The following is an 18,363-nucleotide window of genomic DNA, read 5'->3' as shown; positions in this document are numbered from 1 at the left end:
TCCAAGTAAAATCACTTAGAGATTTTGCTTTGATTTATATTACATGTATTCATTGGTTTCTAGAAAAGGACACATTTCCAGGATCTCTTTCCTTTTCCATCTCAGAGAGTCCACAGTTTTATTTGCTCAAGCTGTTATAACAGCCTCCCAATTGTTCCTGTTCCTTCCAGTCTAGTCACAGTTTTGAGATAAATATTTATCAAAAAGTTATTCTGGGGCTGGGGTTGTGGCTCAGTGGTAGAGCACTTGCCTCATATGCGTAAGGTACTGGGTTCAATTCTCGGCACCACATATCAATAAATGAATAAAATAAAGGTCCATCAACAACTAAGAAAAATTTTTTTAAAGTTATTGTGATGATTTCACTTTTCCCTTCACAAATGCTTTTGTCCCTCTCCATCTGTCTACTGGACACATTGAGGTCTCTTGCCACAACACTTCTTGCAGTAGACATTCACATTCATTTTCTTTACTTCTTTATAATTACCTATCAATTTGCCATTCCCTCTGCTTAGAAGGATCCTTTATTTCTACATTCAAATCCATACGTGTTTTCATTTAAAAACTTTGTTCGTGGAAACTTCTTATAGTTTAATTAGAGGTCACTTGGGCCTATAAAATAGTTTGCCCTTCTTTGAGTGAAATGGAGTTGAAGATGCCTGTACTCTCTCTGACTTAGTTGCTCCTCTCATTGGAATCAGCCCCTCGGTGGCCAATGTTATTGAAGGACAGCAGCTTACTTTGCCTTGTACTCTGCTGGCTGGAAACCCCATTCCAGAACGTCGGTGGATTAAGAATTCAGCCATGGTAAGAGCATTTCAAATATGTGTAATTATCGTTATAATTTTCTTGAGTAAAGAGTAATGCATTCTAACCACTGAAATATCAGTTTACTAAATAAGCAAAAATATGTTTTGTAAGTCTACCAAGACATTTCTTTATAGTTAACGTGTTTCTATCGTTCATATTATTTGGGGATTAAGAAATTAAAGAAATAGGGACTGGCGTTGTGGCTCAGTGGTAAAGTGATCGTCTAGCATGCATGAGACCCTGGGTTCAATCCTCAGTACCACATAAAAATAAAATAAAGGTATTGTGTCCACCTACAACTAAGAAGTTGAAGAAATAATCAATGGTATGAGTTTATAATTTTACATTTAATTCAGTGTCAGTAATAAACTTTTAGAATATGTAAAAACTTAAGTTCCTATTTTCGTAGCATTTAAATATTTTATACCCTTCTTTGCAGCATGTTATGAAGTGTTAAATTCCCGTAAAATTCCTTTATTTTATATAGTAATCTCTCTTCTGATTTACTTCAAACATTATCATGAACTATTTAAGAATGTAGAGCTATAGTATATCATTTTTTTGTGGATAACTTTTGATTCTGATAGGATGTTGTACAATTCCACAACTTTTTTCTGAGAACATGCTGTCTTTGGCAATACATCTTAATCAAGGTCAAAGCATTTTTCCTACCATTTCTGGAGTATTGAGACTCACTTTCTCCTTCCAGAATTCACTCCATGGAAGAAGTTGTAAAACTGTTCATGTTTGCATGGAAACTTGAGGAAAATTAGTATACCTCACTTAGAAAGAAATGCCCTCATAGGATAATTCTAGTTGAGTACTATTATATCCTGTATGCAATTTGCATAAATGGTATGGATACAGAGGTGATAATTCTTACCTGAAAACATGGCCAGCCTCCTCTGACACAATACCTGTGTCACCCAGTCTCCAATGATATTTGAGTCTCTTAGCTGACCAGGGTGGGTGTTGAGAGTAAGTCACTCTCCCTCAGTGTGAATAAGTGCCTATGTGCCAAAATAAAAATATCAGATATCTTGCTAGTGGTGAAAGTCTTCTTGGAAAAGCACAACGTAAGCCAAAAAGTAAAAATTGGTAGTGAAATTTGAGTCCTGAGTGATAATGAAATTTGCAGAAATGTGAAATAAGTAGTGTATCTTTCTTTCCTTTTTCAAGAATGTGCATAGCTCTCTGATAAATATTAGGAGGCCTAAGTTTTGGAGGCAAATGAGGATTAAATGATATGCTCTTGGTAACATTTTTATGTTCCACGTTTTTAAATTAATGGTGCTAAAATATTGTGTTGTTTTATAAGATATTTAATAATCCAACTGGAAAAAAAGAACAGCTATAGTTTTGGCTCAGACCAATCCTTTCCTTTGTAAATTCAACATGACTTTTTGTATTCCTTTAAGCTGGTCCAAAACCCTTACATCACTGTGCGCAGCGATGGGAGCCTCCATATTGAAAGAGTCCGACTTCAGGATGAAGGTGAATATACTTGTGTGGCCAGTAACGTTGCCGGAGCCAATAACAAGACTACCTCTGTGGTTGTGCATGGTAAGAGAGACAACCCCACGTAATCATTTCCAAACTTTGTGTAAAGCTGGGCTCATGTTTTCATTAAATAACTCTGTGCTTCTAATTATAAGAAGTAGATATCTTTCCTAGTTGTTATTTTATATTTCTTGAACAATATCTACATTGCTAATGCTATTTCCAGATTTCCTTCTCTTATGTACACAAAATGACATTCTTGGGAGTTACCAATCTGAGTCTGGCCAAGGGCTTTTGTGGGTGGTTTCTTAATTGATAAAAGTGAACTCAGCTCTCAAAGAATTGTGTTTAAAAATACTTCTTAATTTCAGGCAAGCTGAATGTATTATACTATTCAAAATAGCCTATTTGGGGTGGAGGGGATTGTGTAACAAGATGTCCTTCCTAATGACCTCTTTGTGTTTGAGCTAGAGATGACCTAAGTTTTTCTAAAGGTCACCTCATATGTACCAAACAATATTCTTGCATGTTAAAGAACAAAGGTCACAAATAAGAAAATTCAGAGGCAGCCTTTTTCCATTCATGACTAGAAGTTGCCAGCTATTTTAAATCCCAATAAATAAGGGACAACTTCATAGTTTAAGAAATTGTCATTAACTTTTTTGTATCTTTCCTTTAAAAACTTTGCACAGTCCTTTTTTTAAAAAAGAAAAGGGTAGTATTAAAATAGCTTTGTGTGCAGGGCTGAATGTCATAGGGAAGAAAATTGCATAGAAACTTAGTTTAGTAATTGATTCAGTCTTTAGAACACAAATTCTACAATTCAGAAGTTTCCAAATATTGCTTGGTCGGAAATTTTCAGTGAATGCAGAACATCTTCTTTATTTATGACTGTTTCTCTCCTTCTCTCTCTGTTTTATACACCTGTCCACTAACATCACCTGAGATATTCTTGAAGAAATATTATTTGAAGAAATACTAAAATGACTTAAAAGAGTAAACATATAATGACAGAGGAGATATTTTGTAACTGTCTTTAAAGAGCAGCCCATAGATTTCCTGGAGGGTGCTCATGGGTTAGTTTAAGAATTTAGTGCAGGAGCATCCTCATATCATCTCCCTTTAGCTTCTTAGTGACTGCCAAGAAAAGTGTGTTGACCAGGATTCAGAGGCCAAATTTTACTCAGGTGAAGGAGAGATAGCATGAGGTCTGCTGGATCAGAAGTGAGAAGACATACAGACCAATGATGTGGTTTATCATGATGCAAGAAATTATAATAAAGTTTAGAGGTCATTTCACAGCATTTGTTCATCTATTTTAGTCCAAAATGGACAACTAATTTAGTCCATGAGGTTGAAAAATCAACCCATCTACTTGGTATTCCCTAAACCGTGGGTCATTTAGGCAATGGAGGTGATACAGCACAGCAGCTTCTTCATACCACTTTTCTATTTATTAGCGGTTCATTCTTCCATCATTCCACCTCTCCACTCTGAAGAAGGTTGGTTGATGGTTCTCAACTAATTCTTAAAAGAATGAATGGACGGATGCAAACATAAATGCAAATTGAAACGACAAAGCAGTTTGTCATATTGATTTATGTAGATTGGCAATCTGGAAATAAACTTCTTTCCTTAACCCACATATCATCAGATTTCAAAACTGGCCTAAATTTGCTACTTTTCCTTTTTGCTGTCAAGCTTGATAAAGAGTTAAGAAAATGGCCTACTTCACATTGCCACAAATTGACAGCATGTTTGAAAATTGAATGTTCCATCATGATTCTGGTAATTAAATTTCTTGCTTTAGTGAGTAGCCTGGCATTCTTGTTTAGGGCTATACATTTACTGCCAATTCTTTAAGAAGAAATTATCTAAAGAATAATCCCAGCCATAGGAAAATATGAGTAATAGTATACCTAACTTAATCCTTGCTAGGAATTTTTGCACTGAGGTCTCTGGAATCTCCTGTTCTAGCAAAGTTCTATTCTAGGGTAGTGTGACAGATCTGGAAAATTTTGATTTTAAGCAAAAGACATTATGAGTAATTGAGCTCCAGGAAGCAGTTCTAGTCACATCTTCCCAGAGGATGCACAACAAGCATCTGAAAACTAGCAGGCATGGAAGCTTCTTTAAAAAAAAAAAGAAAATCATTATTTTGAGAAGACTGCATATTGATCACATCTGTATGAATGAATTGGTTCTGCTGAATTATGATTCACCCAGGAGGGCATGATTAACATTCTTCTTTTTCCTTTTGCTTCTGTTCACATAATGCTAATTCTTCAGTTGCTTTCTAAAGACAAAGGTATGTTGTTGTTCTTACTGAAAAATACTGACTTTATTATCTTGTATTTTAGAGTTTAAAATGTAAACTTCTAAGGTCTCTCAAGTATTACTGATGAACCTTTTAAGAAAATTATTCTTCCCCAGCCCAGGTTAAATGTAGTTAACCCACTAGATGACTTTTTGAATAGATAGATAATTAATAGGTAGTAGAGAAACAGCCCATTTCTCTGGATGGGTAATGGACAGTGATCAAAGATATTTGTTGAATGTATACCTCTTTGGGTGTAATTTTATCTTAGGTTTCCAGGAAAAGAATGATTTTTCTTCATTTCTCTTTTATTTTTGTTAGATAGGTCAGCGTATTAGACATCACTTAATTCTTGCTTTTAAGTTTGTATTAAATTTGCCAAGATCATAGCTCTTGTATTTTCTTTGTTGAGCACTCTCCTTACCTTATATGTCTATCAGGAAATGTTAAATCATTGCTCAATTTATAAACATTAAATATAAACTGAAAATGTTCAGTTTTAAAGGTATGATACTTTAGGGAAAAACAGATGCTCAGATTACGAATCTCACTTTCCTTTTCAGTTCTGCCAACAATTCAACATGGACAGCAGATACTCAGTACTATCGAAGGTGTTCCAGTAACCTTACCATGCAAAGCAAGTGGAATTCCCAAACCCACTATCATCTGGTCCAAGGTAAATGATACATCTAGTGGTATTTCCTGAAGAGCAGAATGTGAAGTTAGTTGGAAAGTGATCCCCAGAGGAGGTGAGGGAATGAGACTCAGGAAAGGAAGTTGATACAGGGCTTCACTGAGCTGACTTTCTCCATGGCTGGGCTAATATGCTTCCATGTGCTAAGGACGCTCCACAAAACAATGTAGATCATCTCAGAAGGATCACTCTGATAGACATGGGGTTCATCAGAGGTCACAGGACATGTGACCCCCCAGAGGAGCTCACATCCTTGCATTTCCTCATTACCCATGAACAGACTGTGAAGCCTTCTGGGGCTCTGGATAAAACCGTAAGGCCTCAATGCAGAGACTTTTGTGCAAGAACTATGAGTGACCCTGACACCCAGAGCACGGAGCCCTCCACTAGATCTGCACTTAAATCAAGAGGGGTGAGGGGATGTGGCAAGGGGTTAGAAGGCTCTGCTACAACCCACAAAGTCTTTAGAATTATTCTAGATACACAGGACACCCCACTAAAGTGTTCACTGTGGTGTTGCTAATATGTTCTAAACCTCAGGTAAGTGATGTCACTAAAGACCTTTTCAGGGGCTCTCCAAGTGACTTTACCGCATGGATTTTCCTTCTCGTAAGATTCTAGAGCACCATCAAATATTCTATGTATGACTAAAAATGGCAAGACACATTTACAAACTCACTTTCTCCCCTGTCTCTCTGTCACATAGTGGTCCAGCTTTCACTTGTATTAATGTGGCAAGGAAGACCCATTTCCTGAGGAAGTCCTTTCCATCTTTGGCCACAGCCGTGGAGTATTTTCTGTAAATCAATTTGAACCTGGCAGATATAGAGTAACATATGATGATGTCATAATGAAATGTGGCACTTGTGCAGTTAACACTACAACTGAGGTGCTTTGCCTTCCTTCTGATTCTGTCCATGTAGAAATCCAAAATATAGAGAAGCTGGTGTTAACATTTATACTTAAGCAAAAAGGTGAACATTTTAATATTTTTGACACAAATGTACAATGGCGAAGCTGATCCCCAACTGGTACAGAGTCTGGCACCAAGTAGAAATTTGACACATTTTAAAGAAAATGCAAAAATGAAATCTTCCCAGGTGGCCTCTGTGCTGTGGTCGAACACCAATGTTAAGAATTTGGGCTCCAAACACTTGCTTCTGGGATTCCAATTCCAATTCTGCTGCTGGCTTGATTTGTGGTCTTGGGCAGGTTTTCCCACTTCCCTCTCCTTGTGCTTTATTATGTTGAACTGTAAAATGGGGGTTGAGCTAGTTCCTTCTGGTAAGATTGTTGTGTTAGAACAGTTAAATCACATAAGTATTCAGGACAGAGCCTGGCAGAACATCAGCTCTGCCATGATCCCTTATGACTACTGCTATTCTCTCCCTTTTTAAGTAGCTCTGGAATACAAGGGCCCTGGTTTGGTATGGAGAAATACCACCTTTAGTTCTTTGGTCTTATTTTTCTTAAAAATAACTCTCTTCTAGTTAGCATTTTTTTAAATCTAGTTTTTCCCTGCTTGGAGATGTTTTTGTTTCTCTCTTCATCTTCCAGACATGAAGTCACTCCTTCAGTATCTTTTTAAAACTTTGGCTCTTTGTTATGTTTATAGAAAGGAGAGCTGATTTCTACGGGCAGCGCTAAGTTTTCGGCAGGGGTTGATGGAAGTCTATACGTGGTGTCACCCAGTGGGGAGGAGAGCGGAGAGTACGTCTGCACGGCCACCAACGCGGCTGGCTACGCCAAGAGGAAGGTGCAGCTGACCGTCTACGGTGAGAGCCGCTGGAGAAGCTGCCCTTGACACGCCACCAGTGCCAGCGCTCATGAGTCTTTCTTGAGCACCAGTACCAGGCAGCCGTACCCAGAGCAAACCAATCCCCCAAGTTCGTTCTTTATTTTTTACAAAAAAAAAAAAAAAAAAAAAAAAAAAAAAAAGCATTACTTCTGCCAACTATAATCACCTCCACTTAAAATTCTGATTTTAAGAAATGTGATTGTATAGTCTTTGGGGGGAAATGTTATGGTGTTCTCCCAAGAAGCTGCTTATTACACACAATGCTCTTCAGTAACAGCATTTAGTTAAAACTCCTGGCAAAGCCCAGCCTCAACTGTGTCTTAAGTGGTGCGCTGCCAGTACAGGTCACTTTTACCTAGGGAAGCATCTAGAAGGACATTTCAGCCCTCTTCCCATGAGCTGAAGGGAGTCGCTGCCAAGGGAGATGTGCTCCTCATTTTCCTTTCAGCTCTCGCCATGGAAGTACTAATGGAAAGTCTTAGATAGGCCTTAAAACTTGGGAATAAACATTTTTTTAAATAACTTATTTAAGAACATTAGTAGTTTGTGTTTTAATGTCAATTATAATAGGCTTTCTCTGCAGTGTACAGTGTCCCTCCCCTGATGTGTGTTTATTTCAGTAAGGCCCAGAGTGTTTGGAGACCAGCGAGGACTGTCCCAGGACAAGCCTGTTGAGATCTCCGTCCTGGCAGGGGAGGAGGTGACTCTCCCCTGCGAGGTGAAGAGCTTACCCCCACCCATAATTACCTGGGCCAAAGAGACCCAACTCATCTCACCGTTCTCCCCGAGGTAGGAGACCTGGGAAATCATTTCACATGGAAACAAGGGTTTGGGGACAGATGGCTGTGCCTGTTGAGATTTTCACATGTCTCAAAAAATAACTTTGATGTTTAATTCATGTCTACATCTGAGACTATAGAAAATATAGCTACTGTTTCTACTGATGGACAGAATCACAGCCTCTGGGACAGTAGTCCCCTGTATTTCCACTTTGCTAGCAAAGCAAAAAAACCTTCCCTTTTTTTTTTTTTTTTTTTTTCCTCAAAACTGTGTCCTCACTATTGGATTGGCATTGGGGACAAGGATCTAGCTTTAGGCAACAACCCTAGAGAAAAGGAAGTCAACCATCATTGCATATTCTGCAAAGAGGAGGGTCATTGGAGAGGGAAATGTCCCCGATGCTTTCAGGAGAAACCACGTATGGTTAGCAGGACCCTGACCCATCCTAGCAGTTGGCACCACTTATAGAGGAAAGCTGAAGGAGCCAAGAGGCTTCACACATGTCCCCAAGAATGATCTCTGAGGAATCCCAGCTGACTATTAAGAGTAGATAGGAACAAGGTCAGTTTTGGCCAACTTGGTCTTAAACACCTGGTGGAAAGTATAGCATGAGCACAGTCCTACATGACCAATGTTTTTTTTTTTTTTTTTTTTCCTTAATGTAACTTAAGATGTACACTGTGTCAGCCCTTCTAAATCACTTTTTAGTGGAAGAAATGCTAAGACTCAGCTTTGCCATGATTTCCTGCTGATATGTTTTACAAGATAGTTATTAAAATGGAGCAGATTTGTTGTAGATCCCTGACAGCCCAGGGTATATAGACCCAGAATTTTGCTAATTCCATAGGAGCAAGAAAACACATCAGGCACTGGAAGTCTAGGACTTGACTTTGATGAGATGGTTTTGTAAGTCTTGACTAAACCTGTATTTGCTAGGCTAAGTGACCTGGCAAGAAACATGCCAGAGCTTTAAGAAGAGCACTGTTGTGGCCATCCAGGTGTGAATTTAAACTTATCTCTGCCACTTGAAGCTTGCTCAACATTTTTGGCAGTTTTTTAAAAGAGTCTTTCTGAGCCTCTTACATGATGAAGAGTGAGAGGATTATGTAAGATAACATACATATGCATTTCACATCCCCTGTCTCTAGGTCTCCACTTCTATTTTAACTCAATATCATGACATAAGTCACTGGTGGAATAAGTATTAGTCTCTATCATTTGTCAGACTCTTGATATATTATTATCAAGGCATAAATTCATGTTAGTTTCTCTTACCACTGGTGTGAAAACGTTAATAAGAATTACTTTATAATTTTTTTCTGAAAACAGTAAACTTTTGCAGTGCTAGGGATTAAACACAGGCCTTGTGCATGCTAGGCAAGCATTCTATCACTGAGCTCTACACATCTAGCTCTGAAAAAAAAGTCTTTATTGAATATTTTTTAATTTAAAAAAATGCAATATTACAGATAAAGCTAAAGTTCTATTGTTTTCTTCCCCAATAAGAATTTCTTTTCTCCCTTCCTAGGGAAAACATACCTTATATCCTTAAGTAGTACAGAAAAACTGTTTCTGTATTTTTAATTTTGTTTTATGTACCTGATTTTCAATTTACCACAGTTATGTATAGTGTATTATTATTTTCTTGCTTGCTCTATTATGTCAACATTTATCCACTATTATTCATATAGAGCTAGTTTATTGACTTTAACTAGTATGTGCATATTCTAAGTTTTATTTATCCTTTCTCCCATTCATGGATGTTATAGTTTGTTTATTCTTTTTACAAACAAGCCTTTTCATCTGGCTCTTTGCATACACATGCATGAGTTTCTTTAGGACCTATATTTAGAACTACCATTTTGGGTCAGAAACATCCCGATGTCCAGCTTTGTAGACACTGCTAAATTGCTTTCCAAAGGGGCCGTACTGATTTTCCCTTTCATCAGCAGAACAGAGCTGTATATTTCCACTTTCTATTGAACTCACAGCACTGACTGACTTCAATATTTTTGCTAGCAAATGGGTGTGAAACACATTTTATAATTGTTTTAATTTTCATGAGATGACTTCAAGTGAGCTGGGAATACTTACCTATTTGTTGGCCATTTGTATTATCTGTGAATTCCTTCTTTAAATTGGCTGCAAAGTTTTCTGGTGACGTATCTTTTTCTTATTGAATGTGCAAAATTTCGTATTTGTTCTTCAGAACAATCTTTTGTCTATCGTTACGTGTTGAAAATATCTTCTCAGTCTATTGCTAGGGTTTTGTGTTTATTCAGGTATGATGTCTGGTTGTATGGAGGTTTTAAATTTTTTAAGAAACATTATATTAATCAATTCTTGTTTTACTTTGTATTTTTTGTATCTTCAGTAAGATTGTAATCACAATCTCTTATATTTTATTCACATTTTTAAGTTTCAATCTTTACACTTTGGACTTTATGCAAATTTTTTGTTGTTTTTGGTCTTAGGTAGTGTTCTAATTTTGTTTATTTATTTTTTCCCATGTGGAAAGGTAATCACCCCATATAATTTTGAATAATCAGTCCTTTCTTTATCTTTTAAAATACTACCTCTGATACTGCATATTACATCCTCTTTCTTCCTAATGCCTTGGTCTGTTTGGAGGTCCTTAACTATTTATCCAGCTGTGCATTTCTGGACCAGTAGCATACTTCATTTTATTTAACTTTATAAGAAATTTTGATATTACATGATATTAAATTTTGATATTAAATTTTGATATTCACTAGTCCAAAGATATTTTAATGTGTGTATAATGTATGTGCAATAATGTGCAATTACATTAACATCACATTAATATTATCACACATTTTTATATGTAGACCTTATTTATCCACTGTGTTATTATTTGATAGGAAGAATCTATTCAAAGTATCTGTACTTTTTTAACGTTTTATTTTAACACACTAAGTATTTTGTGAAGCATTGTGAAAAAATAATAAAATGTTCAAAATAAATTCAAAATTTACCAAAATGTACATTTATTTTATTTAACTGCAATTTATGAAAGCAGAAAGATGTACAATTATTTGATGATTTTAGACAATTAGGTTAGATATAAAAAAAACAAAACTGGTTTCATTTTGCAAAAACATCACACAAGGTAATTTTGAGAATTTCCATCTTTTACAGTTTTATGGATGGCATGCTATAGTGCCTAGAAGAATGGTTTCAAAATTGCTTGCAGAGTACCAATTCCACAGTGAAGTTGGCTGCATGGGGGGGTATTTGAATTCACAGGGTCTCATGTGTGGTTTATCCTTTCAGACACACGTTCCTCCCTTCTGGTTCTATGAAGATAACTGAGACACGCATTTCTGATAGCGGGATGTATCTTTGTGTTGCAACAAATATTGCTGGAAACGTGACTCAGTCTGTTAAACTAAGTGTCCATGGTGAGTTTTGAAGTGAAGTCCTAGGGTAACTTGTGGACTGGACACAGGGAAATCCCAGTTCGTTTGATAGTTAACCTGCAGGTGGTATAGAAAGTGATTATAGAAATATTTTCTAAAATACAGGACTTGTAATTTTCTCTCATTTACTATGAAAGTTTATCTGCTATTCATAAATGACTTCCCTCTTTTTCCTTTTTGCAAAGGAACTGCATTAAATATTTTGTTCACTAGATGTCCATGATCACTTATGACTTTGTTGATATAGAGCAGAAAAAGTATTAAAAACTAGTAGAAGCTAGCCAGATTCTCAAGAAGAATTTAATAGTTTTTTGTTTTGTTTTGTTTTGCTTTGCTTTTTATTTGTTCTATCTAGTTATGCGTGACAGCAGAATTCATTTTTCATTGTACACAAATGGAGTACAACTTTTCATTTCTCTGGTTGTACATGATGTAGAGTCACACCATTTGTGCAATCATACATGTACATAGACTAATGATGTCCATTTCATTTAATGGTCTTTCTCACCCCTCTGCCTTCTCCCCTCCTTTCATTCACCTCTGCCTAATCCAAAGTTCCTCCATTCTTCCCTTACCCTTCACCCTGTTATATCAGTGTTCACTTACCAGAGAAACATTTGGCCTTTGTTTTTTGGGGATTGGCTTATCTTGCTTACCATGGTATTCTCCAACTTCATCCATTTACCTGAAAATGTCATAATTTTATTCTTATTTAAGGCTGAATAATATTCCATTGTGTATATATACCACAGTTTCTTGAACCATTCATCTATTGAAGGACATCTAGGTTGGTTCCACAATTTAGCTATTGTGAACTGAGCTGCTATAAACATTGATGTGGCTGTGTCACTGTAGTATGCTTATTTTAAGTCCTTTGGGTATAGACTAAGGAGTGGGATAGCTGGGTCAAATGGTGGTTCCATTCCAAGTTTTATAAGGAATCTCCATACTGCTTTTCAGAGTGGTTGCACCAATTTGCAATCCCACCAGCAACATATGAGTGGACCTTCTTTCTCCACATCCTCACCAACACTTATTGTTGCGTATATTTTTGATAATTGCCATTCTTAAAAAAACTAAACACCAAAAATACAAATAACCCAGTCAATAAATGGACTAAGGATGTGAGCAGACACTTCACAGAAGATGATATACAATCCATCAACAAATATATGAAAATATGTTCAACTTCTCTAGTAATTAGAGAAATGCAAATCAAAATTACTCTAAGATTTCATGTCACTCCAATTAGAATTTAACAGTTTTGAAGTGGCCATTTCAGTATTTAAAGAGCTCTGCACCAGAAAAAGTTCTGCTTCCTGCAACTCTGACTACTTCCCAGCTCTCTTAGTGTGCTCTGTCTCTCCACAGTATCACAGTTCATCCAGTCATTTGATGATTCAGCACTGTGTAGATGTCAGGTGTCCAGATGTCAGAAGAAATCATCTCAGGCAGTATGGACCTGATTTCAATCCCAGATCAGAGCTATAATAGTGCCCCGTTAACCTTGGGGTTTGACATCAGATGACAGCTATCATTTACTAGCTGTAGGGCATTAGGCATATAACCTAAGCTCACCTATCTTTAGTTCTCTCACAAAATGATGATAGTAATACTATCAAACTTACTAGGTTCTAGTTTTAGAAAGTGTTCATTAAATATTGAAAAGGACAGAATAGAACTTTTTAGGGATGAATGTACATAAACTGCAATTAGATCCTTATGACTTAGCTGATTCCACATAATTCTTGTATGTGAAAACCAAGAATCTTTTCCCCGTTTTTTGATAGACTATGCCATTTAAATTTCTAAAAGTAGGTAGGTAAGAGAAAATGATAGAGGTTTTGGGTGACTTTCTTCTCCAAAATTAAGGAAGTGCTATTTGAGAACTTTTCTTTCTAATTCTTCAACATAGAGAACAAAAACTGAGTATGTGGAGAGAATTGCTCTTTGTTTTACTTTCTTATGTTATAGAAATTATCTATATTGCCACAAAGGGTTTAAAACCTTAAATTATTTATAAATTAAAGGAAACAACACTTTTAAACACTTGCTATTCCTCAAGTCTGGCATGAAGAATTTTATTTTTATTATTTCCTACAATTCTTGCAATGCACTGTTATTTTGCCTGGATTATTAAAGAAATAGTCAGGAAGTCGGTTGACTTACCCTGGATCACACAGCTAGTAAGTCGTCCAGATCTTGAGATGACTCTTCTTTTCCATGCTGCCTCTTGGTAAGAGACTCTCATTTAGACTGAGAAAAGGAAGGAATTTTTAAGAATTGGATTATTAATTCTCAATTATCTTTTCCAGTGTCTCCAAAGATACAGAATGGCCCCAAACATTTGAAAGTCCAAGTTGGTCAAAGAGTGGATATTCCATGTAATGCTCAGGGGTCACCTCTTCCTGTGATCACCTGGTTTAAAGGTGGCAGTGCCGTGCTGGTTGATGGCGTGCAGCGCGTTAACAATCCAGATGGAGCATTAAGTATCAACCAAGCAGTGCCCTCGGACGCTGGCACATATACATGTGTTGCTACCAACATCGCAGGCAGTGATGAAGCAGAGATAACACTGCATGTCCAAGGTATTTGGGGGCATAGGAACATATATGTGTGGTGGGGTTGGGGAATGAAGGAAAATTCTTAGAGTCTGTGCAGAATTTGTATTCTTAAATAGTCTTGGATTACTTTAGGATGATTTCCATATAAAAATTTTGTGACTCTAATTTTGAAAGGAAAACCATTCCAGAAGGATATGGAACCTTATACTGCTACTAAATCTGCATCAATGTTCCTATGTTTACTTTTGAAAATGAAGTTGCTATGGATGACATATATAATGAAAATATTCTGAGATAATGCCCCACCCACTTTTTGGTTTGGGAGATATTGTGGGCAGAGTTAAAATAGGATTTCAGCTCACAATGACAGGGTGAACTCGAAACCAGTCCCCAGGAAATTGAGGTCTACTGCTCTCCTATTAACATTGGTCTTATTTTGAGGTTTTTAATATTCAAATTTATTCTTTCAAGCAATAAAAGTTCTCTGAACTTCTGCCAGGAGTTTGTTATGTTCTAGGCAGTGGTGAGACAGTAGCGATAAAGGCTGCTTTCATGAGCCACCCCAGTGTGAGTGGACAGGAAGCAAACAGAGAAACAAAGACTACAGATCAAGAAAAATGCAGTATGCAGAATTAGTGTGGGGTTATGCTTCCGGGAGCTACCTGTTTTAGGTGGGATTGTCAGGTTTCTGACTAAGTGATATTTAGAGTGAGAACTTATTAACTAGATGGAACCAGCTATGTGGGAATCAGGGGGAACAGCATTCCTTTCAGAAGGTATTCCAGTATAAAGACAAAAGGAAAAGATAAGCAGGTATAGTACTTAGCCCAGTACTTAATACTTGATAGCACACTGCATTTCTTTTTAGATGGGTGGCTAGGACAACCAATGGAAAACTTGTCTAGTTTATTTATTCATTCATTCATTCATTCAAGAAACATTATTGAGTGCTAATGTGTACAGTCTAATGGAAAAGACAGACTTTTATATAATAATCTCACAGATTTCCTAGTATTCAATTGCAAACTAGTTAGTACCATCATGAAGTGCTAGAAGAAGCTATATGAACTTTTAATGGAAAGACAAATCAGAGGTTTCCCTGAGGAGTGGATAGAAATGAGGGTCTGGCCTTCTGGAAGAAGAATCTTCCACATGGACATAGATGTGAGGAGGAGGGCAGGTGAGATTTTAGAGGCATTGGGATCAAGTCTCAGTCAAGGCTGCATTCCAGTCTGAGTGCTGAGTAGCTTGAGAGGAAGCTGGGGGCATAGTCCTGTGTCAGATTGTCTTTTACCTAGGAGCCCAGATCTGTGAGTGCCAACTTAATTCTAGATGTTACCAAAAGACTTTGAGCGGTTATACCTGAGAAAGTCGTGTACCTGATGTGGAGTTTTAAAGGATCCTTGTTTTATGGGAGAATGGTTTGCCTAGTGAGGTGAGAGAAGGTGGTTGTGGACTCTTGCAGTAGTTCAGGCAAAAGATGGTGGTACTTGAACTGGGGGAAAGAAGGTGGTGGTCTCAAAAATTAACGAGGAAAAGAACTCCTCAGGACACAGTGATGTATGGACTGTGGGGAGTGAGAGATGGGGTCTCAAGAGACACAGCAGAGTTTCTTCATGAAATCAATGAGGGGTTGGTGAGACTTCAGAAAGAGAGAGAGGAGCGGAGGTACTGATAGGGCGCACTGAAGAAAGAACTGGTCTGAAATATCCTCTAGACAAAATGAGTACTAGTGACGATTATCATTAGAAAAGCCAACGATGAAATGTGTGTTTCTGGGAGAGTATTCTGGGGACCATGTTGAATATTAATCCAAAGGAGAATATGTTTGACAGTAGGATTCCTATAAGAAACCTATAGAAATAGTTCTGGTATGAGTATAAGGGTTTGAATAAGCAGGAATTTGAAGCATAGAGAAGAAAATACAGATGTGTGAATATATGTGGTACCATGGGATTGAATAGGCGTGGAGGTGGGGGGTAAAAGAGAAAGACAGAAAAATGGCTGTATGGACCAGATGCCTTACCTGAGGAGATAAGGAAACCAGCCCAGGATGAGAAGGATGAAATTGTGCATTTTCTTTGGGGAACTCAAAGTTTTAGGTCCCTGGATCACATCTAGGTAGGAAGATCAGTCAGCTGGAAATCTGAATCACATTTAAAAGAAGAATCAAAGAAAGATAGCAGCTCATCAGCGCAGGTGGGTGATGATGTCTCAGGAGTTTGGAATTGCCCAAGGAAGCCTGTGGTAACGCATTCCTTTTTCTAACAGAACCACCTACAGTGGAAGATCTAGAGCCTCCTTTTAACACCCCATTCCAAGAGAGACTGGCCAATCAACGCGTTGCATTTCCATGTCCGGCGAAAGGTCTGTGATACTCGGAGATATAGTGTGTGTGTTTCATCTTGATACTGCTTCTCCCTTCTTTTTTGTTTATTAATTCAACAAATAATACTTAAGAAGTCTGATTGCGGTCCATAAAGGAATGAGTGGGATGAAAGGCAATGATTATAGGTTCTTTTTTCCTCAAAAACAAGGACAGATGCCTGGAGCCCATCAATCTTATCTTTTTTCCTCATTAGTCAACATTTTATGGTGAACACAAGTAAACAGGTCAATCTTTCACTTTATTTTTTCCATAAATACAACTTCCATAGTCACTTTTATAAGACGAACTCAATTTGAGTTTGGCTTCAGTGTCACTTTCTGTGTGTTCCTCCCATTTTGTGTGTGTGTGTGTTTACATAGGATTAAGTCCATCTTTTAATATGTTTATTAACTTTAATATAAGATAATTAACAATACTCTATTGAATCATAATGATTTTATTTAATGTATTTTATATGGATTAAATAAATTTTTGAAGTGTTCAGAATAGTGCCTGGCACATAGTTGGCTTAATAAATACATTCTTAATACAGAAGGGAATTGGTTTGCAGTATTCCTTTTTGCTCTATTACACACTCCAATATAATTTTGTCATTTTTACCCATGAGCACATCACTTCCATTCACTCTGTTGGTCATAAATAAGTCCAGGAAAAGCAATTTTGCTTACTGCTTTCTCAGATTCCTTTTTAAGAATTGAGCTACTCTCTTTGTTTAACAGATGATATCTCCAGATGATTCATGTGGGTAGTAGAACTTCCTCACACCTACAGTATTGGGCCTAAAAGTGAATTATGAAACACCACTTTTTTTTCCTGTGCATCCTTTATGCTCTCTGTTTGCTCAGTCTTCGTGTCACATTCCTGTGATACTATCATATTTTTGGTGTGTCTCATTTCACTCTGAACCTCTCCCCATATCTAGTCAATATGATCAATACGGTACCCCCAACACTGGTCACAGTGAACTCACCAAGAAAATGCTTTGCTTTACTGTCTTCTGAGTGTTTTGATAAAAATAACTTTAACGCAATTTTACATAAGAAACCACAGATCTAAAGGCTGATCAGGAACTAGCAACATCGACCACCGTAATCTTTTCAAGTTTCCATGCTAGGAGAAATACCTTGGAATTATTATAGTACCTAATGGCATAGATTATAGTCATAACAAAAAAAAAATTCATTCTTGATATATTTAATATTTAATAATGGTTTCTAACTTTTGTAAAAAAAAAATTTAATTTCTTTTTAAGGGACTCCTAAACCAACCATCAAATGGTTACGTAATGGTAGAGAGCTGACAGGCAAAGAGCCTGGTGTTTCCATCCTGGAAGGTGGCACATTGTTGGTTATCGCTTCTGTCACACCGTTTGACAATGGGGAATACATCTGTGTGGCAGTCAATGAAGCGGGAACCACAGAAAGAAAATACAACCTCAAAGTTCATGGTAAATATGGATGACAATGTTAAGATCATACAACTAAGTATGTGACTGTTTCCAATTCTTGTATCTTTGAATTATTTATTCACTGTAGTACTGTTTAGTATTAATGTGAACATATAGGTCATCAAACAAAAAACTGGTGGTCTGATTGCAATCTTCATTTGATTTAAAATTTTACATAATTCTTTATCATGATTTTTGCATCATTAGAAATTCAAATGGTAGAAAAAGACACATAGTAAAATTTTTTGGACCTTGAACTGAGCCATCCATGTAGCCTCTCTGAGGTAAAGAAAAATTGACTTCTCATAGACATTTTAATCATACATAAGGAAATATGAATATATAATATTTTATCCTCTTTTTACTTAAGACAAGTACACATATAGTAGAACATTATACCTATTATTCTGTACCTAGTGTATTTATTTCACTAAACAATCTATCTTTGCAATTATGAAAGAGTCCTAATTCTTATGTATAGCACCCCACGGTATGGAAATACAATGATTTGTTTAACCTTCCTCTGTAAAGATGAATTTTGAAGTTGTCACCAGTTATTTGCTATTACAAGTAACCCTTCCAATAAAATCCTTATACAGATGCCATATTGTTTAAGTAAAAGGG

The 18,363-nt window shown here is 36.8% G+C and overlaps 1 protein-coding gene across 1 annotated transcript in view; it reads left to right on the top strand.

Annotated features, from left to right (window-relative positions):
* HMCN1 (hemicentin 1) overlaps positions 1 to 18,363 on the top strand; it is a 410,617-nt gene that overhangs the window by 218,770 nt on the left and 173,484 nt on the right. The window contains exons 18-26 of the mRNA XM_079108039.1: positions 680 to 807; positions 2,229 to 2,373; positions 5,191 to 5,303; positions 6,937 to 7,096; positions 7,740 to 7,908; positions 11,194 to 11,321; positions 13,655 to 13,927; positions 16,175 to 16,270; positions 17,545 to 17,739. Coding sequence (XP_078964165.1) covers positions 680 to 807; positions 2,229 to 2,373; positions 5,191 to 5,303; positions 6,937 to 7,096; positions 7,740 to 7,908; positions 11,194 to 11,321; positions 13,655 to 13,927; positions 16,175 to 16,270; positions 17,545 to 17,739 — 1,407 coding nt within the window. The remainder of the gene's footprint in view (positions 1 to 679; positions 808 to 2,228; positions 2,374 to 5,190; positions 5,304 to 6,936; positions 7,097 to 7,739; positions 7,909 to 11,193; positions 11,322 to 13,654; positions 13,928 to 16,174; positions 16,271 to 17,544; positions 17,740 to 18,363) is intronic.

This window comes from Sciurus vulgaris (assembly GCF_902686455.1).
Source record: "Sciurus vulgaris genome assembly, chromosome: 12".
In the NCBI taxonomy this organism is placed as follows: Eukaryota; Metazoa; Chordata; class Mammalia; order Rodentia; family Sciuridae; genus Sciurus; species Sciurus vulgaris.
The sequence above is the reverse complement of the archived record's forward strand: the minus strand, read 5'-3'. Positions and strand labels throughout refer to the sequence as shown.